This window comes from Entelurus aequoreus, linkage group LG01, assembly GCF_033978785.1.
Source record: "Entelurus aequoreus isolate RoL-2023_Sb linkage group LG01, RoL_Eaeq_v1.1, whole genome shotgun sequence".
Lineage (NCBI taxonomy): Eukaryota > Metazoa > Chordata > Actinopteri > Syngnathiformes > Syngnathidae > Entelurus > Entelurus aequoreus.
In genome coordinates, this window is record NC_084731.1 from 1,086,762 (window position 1) to 1,102,214 (window position 15,453).

Genomic DNA, 15,453 nt, shown 5'->3' on the forward strand with positions numbered 1-15,453 from the left:
ACTAAATACTTTCAGCAAAAATATGGCAATATCGCGAAATGATCACGTATGACACACAGAATGGATCTGCTATCCCCGTTTAAATAAAAAAATGTCATTTCAGTAGGCCTTTAAAGTCTACTCTATCCTATTTACACATAAAATGACCATGTCATAAAAAGCATGGCTTTCAATTTAGACTTAAACGGGCACTTTTTAATGACAACAACAATAAGTTGATAAGTTGTCAGACATACATGGCTTGGCAAGATAAGCGGGATGGACCTAAGTGGGTTCCACTGTAGCGGCAAATAAAAATCCAGTAATCTTTGCTTCTCCAAGTGCAGTGGCTCCTACATCAGGGGGAGCTCGGTTACAGAGGGCGGTTCCCCCTCATGAATTACGCCGGGCTCCATTCTGACATGATGATACTTCATCCAGCGGTTTGTCCGCCCGCCCGCCCGCCGTGACAGGCAGCGAGCCGGCGGCTGCCTCAGTGTGCTCGGTGCTTAATAGCTAAATTGGGAAGACTGTTACTAATCGCTTATTGAATAATGGAAGTGACACCGCTGATAAAAGATTTCAATACTGCAGATTATTTATAATATTTCACTTAAGCCTCTCTGGCGGACTGGCGAGAGGGCGGGGGAAAGAAGTGTGCTGAGAACAAAGAGAATCAACTGAAAAGAACATTGGGGGAGGAAGTTTTGGAAATTCTGGAATTACAAAATGAGGGAAGGAGTTGGAAATAAAAGGCAAACTAGTACATTTGTCTCTCTGACGATAACTTCACTCATCAGCTGCTTAACAACGTTACACATCTGCTTCTGCTGCTGGCACATCTGTTCTGTGTGTGTGTGTGTGTGTGTGTGTGTGTCTGTGTGTGTCTGTGTGTGTGTGTGTGTGTCTGTGTGTGTGTGTGTGTGTGTCTGTGTGTGTGCATACACAATGCTTTTAGGGCAGGGGTCGGCAACCCACAATGTTGAAAGAGCCATATTGGACCAAAAATACAAAAACGAATCTGTCTGGAGCCGCAACAAATTAAAAGCCATATTACATCCAGATAGTGTGTCATGAGATATACATTGAATTAAAATGACTTAAAGGCAACTAAATGAGCTCAAATATAGCTACAAACGAGGCATAATGTTGCAATGTGTACATACAGCTAGCCTAAATAGCATGTTAGCATCGATTAGCTTGCAGTCATGCAGTGACCAAATATGTCCGATTAGCACTCCACACAAGTCAATAACATCAACAAAACTCACCTTTGTGCATTCACGCACGTTAAAAGTGTGGTGGACAAAATGAGACAGAAAAAGAAAGTGGCATAAAACACGTCCGAGAAAGTCGGAGAAAGTTATACATGGACACAAGCTAAGGTGAGTTCAAGGACCGCCAAAATTAGTAGGACAAAAAGGCGCTCGCCAAATACTGGAATCAGTGAAGCATATTTAATATAAACAGTGTGCTTTATAACAATTAGGGAGGTTTGTGTCATGTTTGTCCTCATACATAAACCATATTAAAACAAAAAATATATATTTTTTCCCCCTCATCTTTTTCCATTTTTCATACATTTTTGACAAAGCTTCAGAGAGCGACAAACTCCCGGTATTCAGCCGGAGCTGGAGGCCACGCCCCCTCCAGCTCAATGCGGACCTGAGACTGAATGGGGACAGCCTGTTCTCACGTCCGCTTTCCCACAATATAAACAGCTTGCCTGCCCAAAGACGTCATAACATCTAGGGCTTTTAGAAAGTAGAGTGCACAACTGCGCACACAACAAGGAGACAAAGCAGAAGAACGAGGAAATTACAGACAGGGCGGCCGAAATGATATACTCATCATGAACGGAGAAGTTAAACAGGAAAATACTGCCATCTAATGGATAGCCACTGGAACACTGAAATTCAAGTATTTTTTTTCTTTTTTCTATGTAAATAAAATAAAAATAAAAATAAAAATATATACATATAGCTAGAATTCACTGAAAGTCAAGTATTTCATACATATACACACACATTATATATATATATATATATATATATATATATATATATATATATATATATATATATATATATATATATATATATATATATATATATATATATATATATATATATATATGTATATATATTGTTGCGTTTGACCAGATGTTCCTCCAAGTGGGATGTAAAACGCTGGTCAGTCCCAAGTTCCTTAATGACATATAAACTGAACTCAAAGGTACCACCAAGCACAGAATAGGTATTTTGTAATTTATTGTCAAATATTTGAGAATAGAGACCAGCCTCGAACAACACATACAAATGCGTAGCCCAAGTTGATCTGGCATTCCAAAGGAAAAAACAACTCTTTTCACACAAATAAAGCCCCCATCTCCCCCCCCCCCACCCTCCTCTCAACACTGATAAGAAGAGAGACTTGGGGGTTGTGTTCACATTCCTGATGGTTTACGACCCTGTCTAAACAGGCAATCTGAAGACAAAGAGAAACTGGTATACAGAGTATACATGGAAAAATATGATCTGATTCAAACATGATTATGAATAAAGAAATAACTCTTAAACATATGCATTATCCACAATATATATATATATGAAATATATATGAAATACTCGAGTTGGTGAATTCTAGCTGTAAATAACCACGCCCCCCCCCCCCCCACCTCCCGATATTGGAGGTCTCAAGGTTGGCAAGTACGCCGACCACTGTTTTAGGTCATGCTCCAAACATCTTAAACCTCATAACATCTTGGACAATCTCCTGACTGCGTTTCCCAACCTGGTCTCAACACTTGTGTAATCTAAGCAAATTGTCACGATGTGTGTGTGTGTGTGTGTGTGTGTGTGTGTGTGTGTGTGTCGGGGGGATGGGGGGGTTACCACCTTCTGCCGTGCCAGAGAGGCCGTCCGCCTTAAAGTTGCTGGTGCTTTTCTTCCGCCGGTGCTTCTTTCGGTTGGCATGTGGTGATGGGGGCGGCTCAATCTTGGGACTGGTGGTACTGGAGATGCTGGGACTGGAACACATGGGGTCAACCAAGCCTGCATCTGGAAAGACATGCACATTGACTTTTTTTACCGTATTTTGCGGACTATAAGTCGCAGTTTTTTTCATAGCTTGGTGCGACTTATACTCAGGAGCGACTTATGTGTGAAATGATTAACAAATTAGCGTAAAATATCAAATAATATTATGTATGTCATTGACGTAAGAGACTAGACGTATAAGATTTCATGGGATTTAGCGATTAGGAGTGACAGATTGTTTGGTAAACGTATAGCATGTTCTATATGTTATAGTTATTTGAATGACTCTTACCATAATATGTTACGTTAAAGGCCTACTGAAAGCCACTACTAGCGACCACGCAGTCTGATAGTTTATATATCAATGATGAAATCTTAACATTGCAACACATGCCAATACGGCCGGGTTAACTTATAAAGTGACATTTTTGAAAACGTCGCGGTATGATGACGTATGCGTGTGACGTCACGAGGGCAAGGGAAGTGTTTGGACCCAATTCAAATACCTCTGTTTTCTTCGACAAAATTCCACAGTATTCTGGACATCTGTGTTGGTGAATCTTTTGCAATTTGTCTAATGGACAATGGAGACTGCAAAGAAGAAAGTTGTAGGTGGGATCGGTGGAGCGGCGGACTACAGCAACACCAACACCAGGAGGTTGTGTTGTGTTTTGAGCAGGATAGCAGACGCACTACGGTGAGTAAGCCCGCCGCCGCATCTAAGTTAGCTTCTGTTTTTTTAGCTTCGCCAAGCTGAATATTATTAATCGTGTATTTACATGTTCATGGTTTAATAGTACTTTTGATCTTCTGTCTATCCATCCAGTCAGGGTTTTTTTTAATTTAGTTTCTATCTGCATTTGAGACTGCTATGCTATCACGTTGGCTACGTAGCTAGGTTAGCTTCTATTTTTTTAGCTTCGCAAAGCTGAATATTATTAATCGTGTATTTACATGTTCATGGTTTAATAGTATTTTTGATCTTCTGTCTATCCATCCAGTCAGGTTTTTTTAAAATTTAGTTTCTATCTGCATTTGAGACTGCTATGCTATCACGTTGGCTACGTAGCTAGGTTAGCTTCTATTTTTTTTTAGCTTCGCCAAGCTGAATATTATTAATCGTGTATTTACATGTTCATGGTTTAATAGTATTTTTGATCTTCTGTCTATCCATCCAGTCAGGGTTTTTTTAAATTTAGTTTCTATCTGCATTTGCGACTGCTATGCTATCACGTTGGCTACGTTGCTAGGTTAGCTTCTATTTTTTTAGCTTCGCAAAGCTGAATATTATTAATCGTGTATTTACATGTTCAGTCACTGTGAATGTCCATTTCGCGTTCTCGACTCTCATTTTCAAGAGGATATAGTATCTGAGGTGGTCTAAAATACAAATCCGTGATCCACAATAGAAAAAGGAGAGTGTGGAATCCAATGAGCCAGCTTGTACCTAAGTTACGGTCAGAGCGAAAAAAGATACGTCCATCACTGCCTCTCAAGTCCTTCACTGTAACGTTCCTCATCTACGAATCTTTCATCCTCGCTCAAATTAATGGGGTAATCATCACTTTCTCGGTCCGAATCTCTCTCGCTCCATTGTAAACAACGGGGAATTGTGAGGAATACTAGCTCCTGTGACGTCACGCTACTTCCAGTACAGGCAAGGCTTTTTTTTTTATCAGCGAGCAAAAGTTGCAAACTTTATCGTCGATTTTCTCTACTAAATCCTTTCAGCAAAAATATGGCAATATCGCGAAATGATCAAGTATGACACATAGAATGGATCTGCTATTCCCGTTTAAATAAAAAAATGTCATTTCAGTAGGCCTTTAACATACCAGGCACGTTGTCAGTTGGTTATTTATGCCTCATATAACGTACACTTATTCAGCCTGTTGTTCACTATTCTTTACACATTTTAAATTGCCTTTCAAATGTCTATTCTTGCTGTTGGCTTTTATCAAATACATTTCCCCCAAAAATGCGACTTATACTCCAGTGCGACTTATATATGTTTTTTTCCTTCTTTATTATGCATTTTCGGCCGGTGCGACTTATACTCCGAAAAATACGGTAAATCAGATTATTAGGTTCAAAAACCATATGAAAACAAACCAATATCAGTGGCTGGGGCCGTTTCCTAATAAAAAGCATGACAACGTCCATAAGTTCACGTCTCACTGTGGATGCTTTTTGAGGAAAGTGAAGGCAGGATGCGAGACAAGCTGGCAATGTGTGGAAGCGAAGCGACATTTCTCTGTGCCCTCAGTCTTGACGCCGGCTGTTGGCAGCTCTGACTAGCGGCGGAATAAAATAACATTCAGCTTCCATCAATATCACGGTGCAGCGGTGACACAGACATCAGCACAGTGTGTGTGTGTGTGTGTGTGTGTGTGTGTGTGTGTGTGGATGACAAAACCCACACAGGCGCTCAGTGGCCGCCGCCACGTCTCCACACGGCAGACAGCCCCAAGGACGGCCATAACTTATTTTACAATCGTTTAGTCTCAGCTCAAGTGGAAAATGTGACAACTTATCTCTGCTGACAAGATGCCGTCCCCGAGCGCGCAATTAACCACCATGGATTAACGGCGCTCCCATCTGCGCGCTGCGCTCCATCTACATCAAACATCCACCCCCACCCCCACCCCCACCCGCATGCAGCCTGGAGACTTCCTCCTTGACTTTCCTTCCAATTCTTTCCTTTCTGACCATCAACAGTTTGGACACCAGCTGCTGCTGCGCCGTCTTGGTCGCCACATGAAGGCCGGCGACGTTGCACAACATCTCATTAAAGACAGCTCGTGGTGGATTACAAGCAGGCTAGCAAGGGAGCTACAAATGCTTCATGCTAACGCAAATTGTTTGCAGTGTTTACAGCTGCCACACCGACAACAAGTCATAACATGCAGAAAAGAAAGAGCTTAAACAGCAGCAGGTAGATACTGTAACTCGGTGTTTTTCAACCACTGTGCCGCGGCACACTAGTGTACCGTGAGATACAGTCTGGTGTGCCGTGGTGGGAGATGATCTAATTTCACCTATTTGGGTTAAACATATTTTCTGCAAAGCAGTAATTATAGTCTGCAAATGATGTGTTGTTGTTGAGTGTCGGTGCTGTCTAGAGCTCGGCAGAGTAACCGTGTAATACTCTTCCACATCAGTAGGGGGCAGCTGGTAGCTAATTGCTTTGTAGATGTCGGAAACAGCGGGAGGCAGTGTGCAGGTAAAAAGGTGTCTAATGCTTAAACCAAAAATAAAGAAAAGGTGAGTGCCGCTAAGAAAAGGCATTGAAGCTTAGGGAAGGCTATGCAGAACAAGACTAAAACTGAACTGGCTTCAAAGTAGACAAAAACAGAATGCTGGACGACAGCAAAGACTTACTGTGGAGCAAAGACGGCGTCCACAGTGTACATCCGAACATGACATGACAATCAACAATGTCCCCACAAAGAAAGATAAAAGCAACTGAAATATTCTTGATTGCTAAAACAAAGTAGATGCGGGGAAATATCGCTCAAAGGAAGACATGAAACTGCTACAGGAAAATACCAAAAAAAGAGAAAAAGCCAACAAATTAAAACACTACACACAGGAAAATAGCAAAAAAGTCAAAATAAGTCAGGGTGTGATGTGACAGGTGGTGACAGTACATCTACTTTGAGACAAGAGCTATATTGATGCATGCTTGGTTATAGTTTAAAGTCATATCCAACATTTGCGACAACGACTTTTTACTGTCAACTGAGTTTCATTTTTTAGTGATTTCTGCTGGTGGTGTGCCTCCGCATTTTTTCAACGCAAAACATGTGCCGTGGTTCAAAAAAGGTTGAAAAACACTGCTGTAACTGACGCTAGGTGAACTGACTTAATGTGTTTACCTGGCGTGTGTGTGTGTGTGTGTGTGTGTGTGCGCACAGCTTTGATTATTATTTGAGGATGGCCGGGCATAACATGTATGACACAGCTGTCAGTCAAATGTAGTCGCTGCAAACAGCTTGTCAATCTCAGTATGTTTGAGAGGGGTGAGACACGGCCGTGTACGACCATTAGCTTGACCACCAGTTTTAGAGCTCAAAGGCAGAGTGTTAGAATAATGATGTATATATTATCACACAACTCTAATGCTTAAGGGCGTTGCTATAGTTATTATCAATGGTGCTGAAGTTGTATTTTTCTATCTGTGCAAAGCTGGCAATCCAAAAGATTGCAAGTCGTCTCGCATCAGTGTTTGTGTCCAGACTCGGCCTGCTGACTGCCAAGGCCGAACATCGAGTACCGTGACGCAGACAGAGCAGAGACAAGGCGATATCACCAGTGTCAGCACATTTGCATTTCTTGAATAGTCATATATCGCGTCTAACTGGGTTGCTGAAATGACCCCACCTCCTTCAGCAGCAGCCTCAGTGATGTAACCAGGGACCTCCCAAATAAATAGATGGGCTGGACTTTAGAGCCTAGTTTGGATCTGTAACTAGACTACAGCCCAAAAAACGTCTCTCCTCAATTGAGCAAAATGTAACTGTGTGTCTTCTTGTCTGTTTAATAGATGTCATCAGTGTTTGAACCTGACAAAGAGAGAGGGCTCCCACTTAAGGGGCCACATCAAATTGCTGTGGTTACCCGTGCTGGCTCCTGAGTTGGTGAGGCCAGTGGCTTCGGTCCACTGGTCGGCGCTGGACACCGAGTAGGAGCGCTGATGCATGCCGTCGGTGCCGCGGTTGTTGAAAGACACCAGGTTGACGCTGCTCGCCATTTGAGATACTGACGAGCTGCTGGACACAGAACCTGGGAAGTGGAGAAAACATTTTTCAAGATTCAAGATTCTGTTTATTGTCCATTCTTTAACATGTACAAGACACATAAGAACTGAAATGACATTTTGGGCACAGTCCCACTAAGAGCAGACATACGTTACACAGAGACAAGAACAGGACCGCCAACGGATCAGCCACTTATGGCGCTCCGTAAAAAAGGTGGGAAAAGGGTGATATTGGGGAAGAGTAAAATAAATATCAGACAAAGGCTGGACACCCCGGGTCGGGGTCCAGACCGAGTCCAAGGGAAAAACCTCATTTGCCATAGCACACATAAACATGTTACATATAATCACAACAACATAGCAAACATAAACATGTTACATAGAATCACAACAACTCGCAACAGAGGGGGGAGTTGGGACCATGGAGGCCGGCTGCAGCTAAAAAATTAAATGGCTGTATGGAGGAATTACATAACACTTAACACTACATATTTACTTTCATGTTTTTATGAAATCAGATCCTAGAGGGACTCAGATAAAATGGGAGTTCTGAACTTCTATGTTTTTTTTAAGGACTAGTAATAGATTTTTAGACTGTTTTGGTGCTTTTTCTGGGAGGAAAAAAAAAAAAAGGATGCTCAAAGAAACCTTTACATTATATTCTCCAGTTTTTGTTCACGTAATTACATGCTAAAACCAAAGAATAAAATATGCTGACAATAGACACACCTCATTTATATTATTAAAGGTACAACTAAAAATAATTGATCTTTAATTCAGCAATCTTTCTTATTATTCAATAAAATATTGACATGTTTTTTTTAACATTATATTATTTGTTTATCTATTTATTACATTGTTAGTTTTATGTATAATATATTCTGCATTTATTAAATACAATGTTTTTAACCCTTATAATTTACTCATGTATTTTCCTATAACTGAATAAGCCGTTAATCATTTTCTTTTCTTCTTAGAAAATGGTGACATAGGAACATGTTAGACACAAGAGGTGAACAGACAATTGGTAATTGCTGAGAGTCAGAGAAGTGGTAGTATTAAGCAGCCTTTGCTTTAACCTACTCTTATTTAGACATGTTATAATGTGTACACAAAATGTAAACCTGTTAAAGAGGAACTGCACTTTTGTTTGGAATGTTGCCGATTGTTCACAATCATGATGTAAGACATGACGATGGATGTTATTTTTCAGTGCATTCTAACTCTTAAATACGCATAAATAAAAGTCAATGCGAGGTCCTTTATTCCGCCCATAAAACCCGATAAATCCCATCCAAACAGTGCTAATAATACTCCATTTACATTTTGTGACTTGAATAATAACCAAGTATTAGTGATATTGTTATTAGTCATGCTTGTGTGCCAATGTTGACATGATCCACTGATCAGCTGCTTCCTCGTTTCATTACTTGTCAAACTTTACTCTAGTCCAGGGGTCGGCAACCTTTACCACTCAAAGAGCCATTTTGGCAAGTTTCACAAATTAAAGAAAATAATGGGAGCCACAAAAAAAATTACAATGAAAAACACCGCATACAAAGCTTAAACGCTTTGTGCTATGTTAACCAGGGGTCTCCGACACACGCACCGGCACGCACTTTAATGTGGAAATTTGATGTTAGTGCGGCCCGCGAGTTGTGAATAAATGGCGCTTGATAGCGTCATACTTGCCAACCCTCTCATTTTACCCGGGAGACTCCCGAATATCAGGGTGTGATGACACTGCTTTTGGCGCCCTCTACAGCCTGCCCAAACAGCGTACCCGCTCGACCACATGCAGGATGCAGTTTCAGCTTGCTCACGTAAGTGACAGCAAGGCGTACTACCTCAGCAGCCACACATCTTACACTGACGGTACCAATACCCAGAATCCCATGCAGCCCTAACTCTTCCGCTCAACCAACGCACGGAGAGGGGGGGGGGGGGGGGGGGGGGGGGGGGGGGGGGGTTGATGTGTGGGGGGATTTGGTGGTAGCGGGGGTGTATAATGTAGACCGGAAGAGTTAGGGCTGCATGGGATTCTGGGTATTGGTTGTGTTGTGTTTATGTTGTGTTACGGTGGGATGTTCTCCAGAAATGTGTTTTTCATTCTTTTTTGGTGTGGGTTCACAGTGTGGCGCATATTTGTAACATAACAATGTTAAAGTTGTTTGATACGGCTACCGTCAGTGTAATCTGTGTGGCTGATGACTAAGTATGCTTTGCTGTCTCCTATGTGTGCAAGAAACAACAAAATATACAACATGTGGCCGTGATGGCACGCTGTTTGTAAACGCTATAGAGGACAATTACTGCAGTGCAATAAGGGCACTCCCTTTATTTAGTAATTAGAGTGTAAATAGGATTATATTTTCCCTGGGAGTTATCTATGAGAGACACTGAGATCCATAAGTCTCCTGGGAAAATCGGGGGGTCGGCATGTATGTAGCTGAGCCGCATCAGAGTGGTCAAAGAGCCGCATGCGGCTCCGGAGCCGCGGGTTGCCGACCCCTGCTCTAGATCATAAATCATGCCTCTTACTTGGATAATAGAAAGACTAGGATATAACCTAGATGACACAACAAGACATTTGGTTCCACCTTCCTTTTTCCCACAAGGATTATGAGTCATTCTTCATCCAAATGGGAATATATGAACGAGCAGTCGGTGTCCTAATGACAACAGACCTTGTACAGTAAGTGATGTTTTATTATGTTTGTTAGCTCTCATGAAGCCTGCATAGGGTTGGGTATCGAGTATCGATTTGAACCGGGACTAACTTTCCGATTCTCCCGGAATCGTTCAAAAGTTTAAATTTCGATTCCTAGTTTCGATACCCAGTCCGCCGACCGGAAAAAAAGAATAAGTCCGCCGACCGGAAGAAGAAGCCGCTAAACACCAACGAAGAAGCGCCCACCGCCGGAAGTGTTCAATCAATCAATCAATGTTTATTTATATAGCCCTAAATCACAAGTGTCTCAAAGGGCTGTACAAGTCACAACGACATCCTCGGTACAGAGCCCACATACGGGCAAGGAAAAACTCACCCCAGTGGGACGTCGGTGAATGACTATGAGAAACCTTGGAGAGGACCGCATATGTGGGTAACCCCCCCCCTCTAGGGGAGACCGAAAGCAATGGATGTCGAGTGGATCTGACATAACATTGTGAAAAGTCCAGTCCACAGTGTTAGCATAGCTGAGCCTATGTAGCCGAGCGAGTCAGTCAAGCATGGATAGCGGGCGTCGGCGGTCGAAGTGTGGCTTTATTTTACTAAAAAAAATGAAATATCTGCGAAATGTAACACGTGCGACAGGACTGTTTTGTGCTTAGGAGGATGATGAAGCACCTCCGAGTACAAATAAATGCGTGTCCCGTCTTCGACGCGCTGCGCCGACCGTCCTCCTGTGCCTCTTCCTCTGGCTTCGACGCCCAGCCTGGCACCTCGGTGACTGCACTGCAGTCCGAAACCGGTAAGTAAAACAATATATATGCAATAAATAATGTGTTTTGCGCCAACGTCGAGGCAGCTAACAAATTAGCCCGCATATTTTTTCATAGACAATTTACAAGCTGCTAGCCAGGCTCCGCGATGTGCTCAGCGTACTCCGTTCACCGTAGCGGCAACGGGGAAGATGTCGGTGCCACAGACGGAAGAGTGCCACAGAAAGGTCACTGCACACATAGTCAAAAGACTGCATCCATTTTCAGAGGTGGAATCTCCAACATTTAGGTTAGTTAAGCAATAACGTTAGAGCTAAGCTAATTGATACTGGGCTAAAGAGTATGTTTGCAGGGTTCTGGTGAAAACTCTCAACCCAAAATACATACCACCATACCAGGGACTACCTGTCAAACACATTGATCCCGGCATGGTACAAGAAGAATCGGGACCGGGAATCGTCAGGAATCGGAATCGAAACAAAGAATCGGAATCGGAATAGAAATTGTTCGAATTCAAACGATACCCAACCCTAAGCCGGCAGCGAGTAATAATCAGTGATGTTAATAAAACGTTGTGATGCGTTTTTGAAATGAATGCGCCACATATGCTTAAAATGAGCAAAATATGTAAATATGAAATACTATAAATGTGCCTGTAACTACATTACTTAAATACTTACATCATGTATATAAAAGGCTGTTTTAAAGGGTTTTAGAGGCAGAATAGAACGGCTCCCATAGGCTCCATTGTAAGCTGACTTTTGATCACATTTTTTTACCACCGTATTTTTCGGACTATAAGTCGCAGTTTTTTTCATAGTTTGGCCGGGGGTGCGACTTATACTCAGGAGCGACTTATGTGTGAAATGATGAACACATTAGCATAAAATATCAAATAATATTATTCACGTAAGAGACTAGACGTATAAGATTTCATGGGATTTAGCGATTAGGAGTGACAGATTGTTTGGTAAACGTATAGCATGTTCTATATGTTATAGTTATTTGAATGACTCTTACCATAATATGTTACGTTAACATAGCAGTTGGTTATTTATGCCTCATATAACGTACACTTATTCAGCCTGTTGTTCACTATTCTTTACACATTTGAAATTGCCTTTCAAATGTCTATTCCCTAAGATCCTCTTCATCCATCCATCTGACTGTCCCTTTATTTAAAGTGTCCACCATGAGTGTCCGAGCTTTCAGCCGCTCTGCCCCACATCTTTGGAACTCTTTGCCACCAGACCTTCGAAACTTGGACTCAATATCCCTCTTCAAATCAAGACTCAAAACACACCTATTCCTGACTGCTTATTCATTATAATCATCTTTTCTTCTCTATCTTGGTTGTTGTTATTATTGTTGTTTTTATCCAATTTGATTTTATTGTTTCGATCTTGTACAGTGTCCTTGAGTGCCCAGAAAGGCGCCTTATAAATACAATTTATTATTAGGGTCCTTTTGAAATGGGACGAAAGGACCCTATTGAATTTGTAAGGTTTTATTATTATTCTTTATTATTATTCCGCAGCTTTGCGGACTACTTTGCCCCCCTTAACATGCTTCAAAACTCACCAAATTTTTCGCACACATAAAAAAACGCGGACAAAACTCTTTGGTAAAAAAAACAAACCCCAAAAATCACAATTGCTCTCTAGCGCCCCCTAGGAAGAAAACTGCCTCTAACTCCCAGTACGAATGTCGTAGAAACATGAAACAAAAAGCTCTATGTAGGTCTCACTTAGACCTACTTTTCATTAATTTATTTCTTCGGGCAAAAATTAACAGGAAGTTGGCAATTCCCCGTTCAAGACTAAAAATGACTAAAAACACTCATTTTTGCTTTTTGACCTCTAATTTGACCCCCTTAAAATACTTCAAAACTCAACAAACTTCTCACACACTTCGGGACTGGTGGAAATTGCGATCTAAAAAAAACAGAACCCCAAAACTCAAAATTGTGCTATACATAATTTTTTGAAGAAAACAGAGAAAAAACTGCTCCTCAGAGGAAAACTCAGACAAAACTGCTTGTAACTTCCGGTAGGAACGTCTTAGAGACATGAAACAACAAATACCTCTATGTAGGTCTCACCTAGACCTACATTTCATAGATTGACATCCTTCAGCAAAAATCAACAGGAAGTTTGCTATTCCTCCTTCAAAACAACATTTTTGTTACAGCCGGTCACCAAACATCAAACGTTATCTCCTCCGAGGGCGTTTGTCGTTTCGGCTTCAAACTGCTACAGGAGAGAGATTGAACCCTTCTGATTAAAAGTTGACGACGGCGTTTTGATTCGTGCTACCGTTTTGATTTTACGAGCCTTCAAAGACCCGCAGCACTAAAGTCGCTCTGCTGCTGTGTCAAAGAAAACAACCACTGTGCCGCGACACCTAGGAAAAAGACACAGACACAACTTCCTCTAACTCCCAGTACGAATATCGTAGAGACACGAAACAAAAACCTCTATGTAGGTCTCACTCAGGACTACCACTGGACAAAAGTATTGGGACACCTAGGACTAGCACCTGCCAAAATGCGGACCCGACCAACGCTGCTTGCAGCTTTAATTATTATTATTACCGTAATTTCCGGACTATAAGCCGCTACTTTTTCCCCTCGTTCTGGTCCCTGCGGCTTATACAAGGGTGCGGCTTATTTACGGCCTGTTCTTCTCCGACACCGACGAAGAGGATTTGGGTGGTTTTAGTACACAGGAGGAAGACGATGACACAATGATTTAAGACTGACTTTTCATATACCGGTAGGCTGGTTATTTTGATAACGTACAGGCGAGCACTTTGTATTACTTTGCACCGTTGTATTATTTGTACTCTGCACGAATGCTGTTCGCCATGTCAAAGATGTGAAAGTTTGATTGAATGATTGAAAGATTTATTGTTAATAAATGGGACGCTTTGCGTTCCCAAACAGTCATCTCTGTCCCGACAATCCCCTCCGTGGTAGCAGGAACCCCTATATACTACGCTAATTACACATCAAAACCCTGCGGCTTATAGTCGGGTGCGGCTTATATATGGAGCAATCTGTATTTTCCCCTAAATTTAGCTGGTGCGGCTTATAGTCAGGTGCGGCTTATATATGGAGCAATCTGTATTTTCTCCTAAATTTAGCTGGTGCGGCTTATAGTCAGGTGCGGCTTATAGTCGGGTGCGGCTTATATATGGAGCAATCCGTATTTTCCCCTAAATTTAGCTGGTGCGGCTTATAGTCAGGTGCGGCTTATAGTCGGGTGCGGCTTATAGTCGGGTGCGGCTTATATATGGAGCAATCTGTATTTTCCCCTAAATTTAGCTGGTGCGGCTTATAGTCAGGTGCGGCTTATAGTCCGGAAATTACGGTATTATTCTTCGTGTTGGCTTTTATCAAATACATTTCCCCAAAAAATGCGACTTATACTCCAGTGCGACTTATATGTTTTTTTCTTCTTTATTATGCATTTTCGGCCGGTGCGACTTATACTCCGAAAAATACGGTATGTAGATTGTCTTAAAAAATAAAATAAAATCAGTCGTCATGTATTTAATGATTGTGAACAATAGGCAACATTCCAAGAAAAGCAGTTGAAAATGACCAAAATGATCATCTTGAGCATAACCAGAGCACCAAAGAGCGAGTGAGGACTTGGACTCAGTGGAAAAGCAGACTAGTGCTACTAGGTGGTGTTGTCCAACAGTCAAGTAACTGTTCCCTCCCCTTCCTGCCCCTAAGCCCCCGGCTGCAGCTCATTTCTTGGTGCTGGCAGAGTGAATTTGGTCTCTGATTGCATTAATATTCACGACATTAATTAGTACAGGAGCACGGCTCAATGAATATTCATGCTATTAGCTCGGCCTCCTAAATGTGTGCGTGCATGTGTAATAAATGGACATGCGTCCCTCTTGTTAAGAAGCCTTCACAGGCTTTTAATCAACTCTATCAGCAGTAATAAATCACATCAAGGAAAAAAAACAAGCACAAAGTTCCTTTTCCATTATGGTATTTATCTTACCGAGCTACGATGGTGTGATCTAGATATCAACCTCACCTGGAGTCTGTCCCAGTTGCAGGATGCTCATGTCCTTTGTCAAACCGTTGCTTTTTGGGCTGGGCATAACTGCACAGGTAGACACGGCCCGTGGGGGTCGTTTCCCCGGCACCTTGACAGTGGTCCTGAGAAGGTCGATTTCTTTACCGTGGACATTCTGCATGTAGTCCTGAGG

General features: G+C 41.9%; 1 protein-coding gene across 5 annotated transcripts in view; it reads right to left on the reverse strand.

The window, feature by feature from the left end:
• agap1 (ArfGAP with GTPase domain, ankyrin repeat and PH domain 1) overlaps positions 1-15,453 on the reverse strand; it is a 210,179-nt gene that overhangs the window by 46,849 nt on the left and 147,877 nt on the right. For all 5 annotated transcript variants that reach the window (XM_062041900.1, XM_062041909.1, XM_062041927.1 and 2 more), the window contains 3 exons: positions 15,279-15,447; positions 7,638-7,802; positions 2,877-3,038 (listed from right to left, as the gene is read on the reverse strand). In XM_062041900.1, coding sequence (XP_061897884.1) covers positions 2,877-3,038; positions 7,638-7,802; positions 15,279-15,447 — 496 coding nt within the window. The remainder of the gene's footprint in view (positions 1-2,876; positions 3,039-7,637; positions 7,803-15,278; positions 15,448-15,453) is intronic.